This window comes from Quercus robur, chromosome 6 (genome assembly GCF_932294415.1).
Source record: "Quercus robur chromosome 6, dhQueRobu3.1, whole genome shotgun sequence".
NCBI lineage: Eukaryota > Viridiplantae > Streptophyta > Magnoliopsida > Fagales > Fagaceae > Quercus > Quercus robur.
Window position 1 is genome coordinate 23,680,526 of NC_065539.1, and position 3,914 is coordinate 23,684,439.

General features: G+C 37.0%; 1 protein-coding gene across 1 annotated transcript; it reads left to right on the forward strand.

Annotated features, from left to right (window-relative positions):
• The first annotated feature begins 2,632 nt into the window (after positions 1-2,632).
• LOC126690013 (uncharacterized) lies at positions 2,633-3,552 on the forward strand. The gene is made up of 4 exons (XM_050385161.1): positions 2,633-2,833; positions 3,014-3,223; positions 3,374-3,407; positions 3,524-3,552. The coding sequence occupies exons 1-4, from the start codon at positions 2,633-2,635 to the stop codon at positions 3,550-3,552; spliced, it is 474 nt and encodes a 157-aa protein (XP_050241118.1).
• The last annotated feature ends 362 nt before the right edge of the window (positions 3,553-3,914 follow it).

A 3,914-nucleotide genomic window follows, 5' to 3' on the forward strand; every position in this document is an offset into this window, starting at 1 on the left:
CATACTTAGGGTTTCCAAGATTCAAGATTATGTCAAGAACTTGGTGATCATTTAGTTGATGCATTCAAGAGCTTAAAGATACACAAGCAGGCGTGCTTATGCTTGCTGGGAATTCAAGAAAGAAGTAGCCCGTGGACTCGGAGCTGTCACGTGGTCGTGGTAGTAAGTTTTCTACTTGAGGTAGCAATAGGATGTTAGTGGTCTAAGTCCCTATTGTGTAAACTTCAATTCTTTCATAGTGGATTCGTTTTATCTTATGGATAGCTAGGTTAAATCCCCCCTAGGTTTTTTACCGGTTTGGTTTTCTTGGTTATCATATTGTTGTGTTCTTTATTTTCCGCACTTTACAATGATATGATATATATATGTTAACCTAGATCTGCATACTTTACCTAAGTTAATCACTTGGCTAAATAACTAGGTTAATCTGGTTGTGTTTTAAGGGGTCTAAAAACAAACAAGTGGTATCAGAGCGGGTTGCTCTCTTATTGCAGATCCTTTGATCTAAGAGTTGATCATTGACCCCTGTTGTCATGGATTCTTGGAAGATCTTATTCCTTGAGCATGTCTACTTGTTGTTCTTGTCTCTTGTTGCTTTTGTTAAATCTTTCCTTGAGCATCTTGGTATAATTACATGTGATGATAATTATGTGTGTTATACTGCTTTAATCGCCTTAAAGGAATGTGATTCTTGTCTTTGGTATTTGGATAGTGGTTGTTCCAAGCATATGACAGGAAATAAAGCTTTGTTCAAGACATTCTTTGAAGGAAAGATTGGGACAGTCACATTTGGAGATGGAAGCAAATCTGTGATCAGAGACATCGAAACTGTGGGACATTCCAAGGTTACCGGTTTTTGAAGATGTCTGGTATGTAGATGGGTTGAAGGCTAACTTACTCAGCATCAGTCAAATTTATGATAATGGTCTGAATGTTCTCTTCACTAAGTATGAATGTGAGATACTTGATAGAGGAGGTGACTGTATGTGTACTGGTGTGAGGAAAGTTGATAACTGTTATGGTATAACACCAAGTATAAGCAACAAGTGTTTTAGTGCAAAGATCAATCAAGTTGACTTATGGCATCAACGGTTGGTACATGCTAATCACAAGCAATTAGAGAAGATTTCCAAGTGTGATACAGTTATTGGTTTGCCCAAGTTTGATAAGATAGAAAAGTGCATATGTGGACCATGTTAGATGGGTAAACAAGTGAAGTCCAAGCATCCGACTGTAACTAAAGTTCAAACTTCCAGACCTCTTGAGTTGTTGCACATTGATCTCATGGGTCCTACCAGAGTTTAGAGTTTAGGTGGAAAGAAGTATATTCTAGTTGTTGTAGATGATTTTACAAGATATACATGGGTTGTGCTTTTGAGAGATAAAGCTGAGGATTATGAGAAGATGATACATTTGTGCAAGAAATTGCAAGTTGAGAAAGGTACTATAATAGCTAGAATCAGAAATAATCATGGAAGAGAATTTGAAAACACAAAGCTGGCTACCTTCTGCAATGATCAAGGCACGCATCAAGAGTTCTCATCACCCAAGACACCACAACAGAATGGGATAGTGAAACGGAAGAATAGGGTTGTTTAAGAGATGGCACGAGTCATGCCACTCAATAAAAAGATGCCCAGATCCTTCTGGGGAGAAGCAGTTAACACTGCTTGCCATACACTTAACCGAGTGTATTTTAGACTTGATTCCAAGCAAACTCCCTATGAACTTTGGAGAAGTAAGAAGCCTGTGGTAAAATATTTCAGGATATTTGGCAATGACTATTACATTCTACGTGATAGAGAGAACCTAGAAAAGTTTGATGCAAAGAGTGACAAGGGATACTTTATAGGATACTCTTCCATTAGTAGAGCATATAGAGTGTACAATTTGAGAACCAAAACAGTCGTGGAATCTTCCAATGTTGTGATCAATGATGAATTAAGTTCTGAAAGTCATTCAGAAAACAGTTCTCCAGTTCAAGAAAGGATTATGGAAGTTGATGATTCACTTCCTGCTGATTATGTGGCGAAGCATAGTGAGGAAGAGCTGTTGTTGTTGAATGATACAATTTTAGTACCTTCAAGTTCAGAACCATTCACACCAGTTCATGAAACTCAACAAGAACAAAGCGAGCTTAGTCCCCCATCAAAACAGAAAGGTACCTCCACATCTCTGGTCAAAGGTCCATCTTCTAGAGTTAAGTTGAATCACTATCACTAATATATTGGGTAGTCTAAATGATAACATGAGATTGAGATCAAAAGCCTTGAATGTGATTACTCAATCATGCTATCTTTCCCAATTTGAACTGAAAAAGGTGGATGAAGCACTTCAAGATGCTGATTGGGTTAATTCCATGCATGAAGAACTTCACCAATTTGTTCAGAATGATGTGTGAGAATTAGTTCCTAGACCAAAGGGAGTAAATGTGATTAGAACTAAGTGGATCTTTAAGAACAAGTTAGATGAACATGGTACAGTTATCAGAAATAAATCAAGACCTGTTGCTCAAGGGTACACATAAGTGGAAGGGATTGATTTTGATGAGACCTTTGCATCAGTAGCTAGATTGGAATCCATTAGTATATTTTTGGCCATAACAAGTCATCTGAATTTCAAGTTGTATCAAATGGATGTCAAGAGTGCTTTTTTGAATGGGATGTTGCAAGAAGAGGTATATGTTGAACAACCAAAGGGTTTTGTTGATCCTCACAGACCGGATGATGTCTACAAGTTAAAGAGAGCGCTTTATGGTTTGAAACAAGCTCCTAGGGCTTGGTATGATAGATTGACTGCATATCTCACTGAGTATGGATTCAAAAGGGGATTTGTAGATACTACTCTCTTCATAAGAAAGGATAAGGATTATTTTGTTGTAGCTTAAATTTATGTTGATGACATTGTTTTTGGTGCTACAAATGATTCTCTTGCTCAATCTTTTGCAGATGAAATGAAGTCCATGTTTGAAATGAGTATGGTTGGAGAACTAACTTATTTCTTGGGATTGTAGGTGAAGCAAATGGACTCAGGAATCTACATCAACCAAGCAAAGTATGCAAGAAATCTAGTCAAGAGATTTGGGCTTAACAAGGCTGCCCATGCTAGAGCACCAATGGCTGCAAATGTAAAATTAACCAATGATCCATCAAGTGAGTTTGTTGATGTTACATTATATAGAAGCATGACTGCAAGTCGGCCTGATATTGCTTTTAGTGTTAGTGTATGTTCTAGATTTCAATCTAATCCTAAGGTTTCACATTTGAATAATGTTAAAAGAATCATAAAATATGTTGGTGGAACTTGTGATTATGGTTTGTTTTATAGCAAAGAGTCTAATCTGTCTCTTGCTATATTTTCTGATTTTGATTAGGCCGGTAATGCCGATGATAGAAAAAGCACCACTGGTAGGTGTTTTTATGTAGGAGCCAATCTTGTTGCTTGGATGAGTAAAAAGCAAAATTATGTGTCTTTGTCTACTGCAGAGGTAGAATATATTGCTGTTGGAAGTTGTTGCTCACAGCTTCTTTGGATGAAAAAGTTTTTGAGTGATTATGGGATATCACAAGATACCATGGTTGTTTATTGTGATAACTCTAGTGCTATCGATATCTCTAAGAATCCTGTTCAACACTCTAAGACTAAACACATAGAGATTAGATATCACTTCATTAGGGATCTTGTTGAAAGAAAGATTATGTCTCTTGAGTATATCGCTACTGAACGTCAGAATGCTGACATCTTGACCAAACCTCTTAATAGAAGTAAGTTTGAGACACTTTGTCAAGTAATTAGTGTGATTCTATGTCCCTGATTATCTTTGGCTTTCATGGTTCTTGTGCTTCATCGCTCTATTCTTGGTGACCATTCTTCCTTATTGTTTTTGTTTTCCTTGTTTTTGTTTCTAGGATTTG

Bases quoted from the DNA above. Each gene is read 5' to 3' on its own strand.
- LOC126690013 (XM_050385161.1), top strand. From the start codon at position 2,633: ATGGATGTCAAGAGTGCTTTTTTGAATGGGATGTTGCAAGAAGAGGTA. The intron at 3,224-3,373 runs GTATGTTCTAGA...GATTTTGATTAG, and splicing joins ATATTGCTTTTAGTGTTAGT to GCCGGTAATGCCGATGATAG. The intron at 3,408-3,523 runs GTAGGTGTTTTT...TGTTGCTCACAG, and splicing joins TGATAGAAAAAGCACCACTG to CTTCTTTGGATGAAAAAGTT.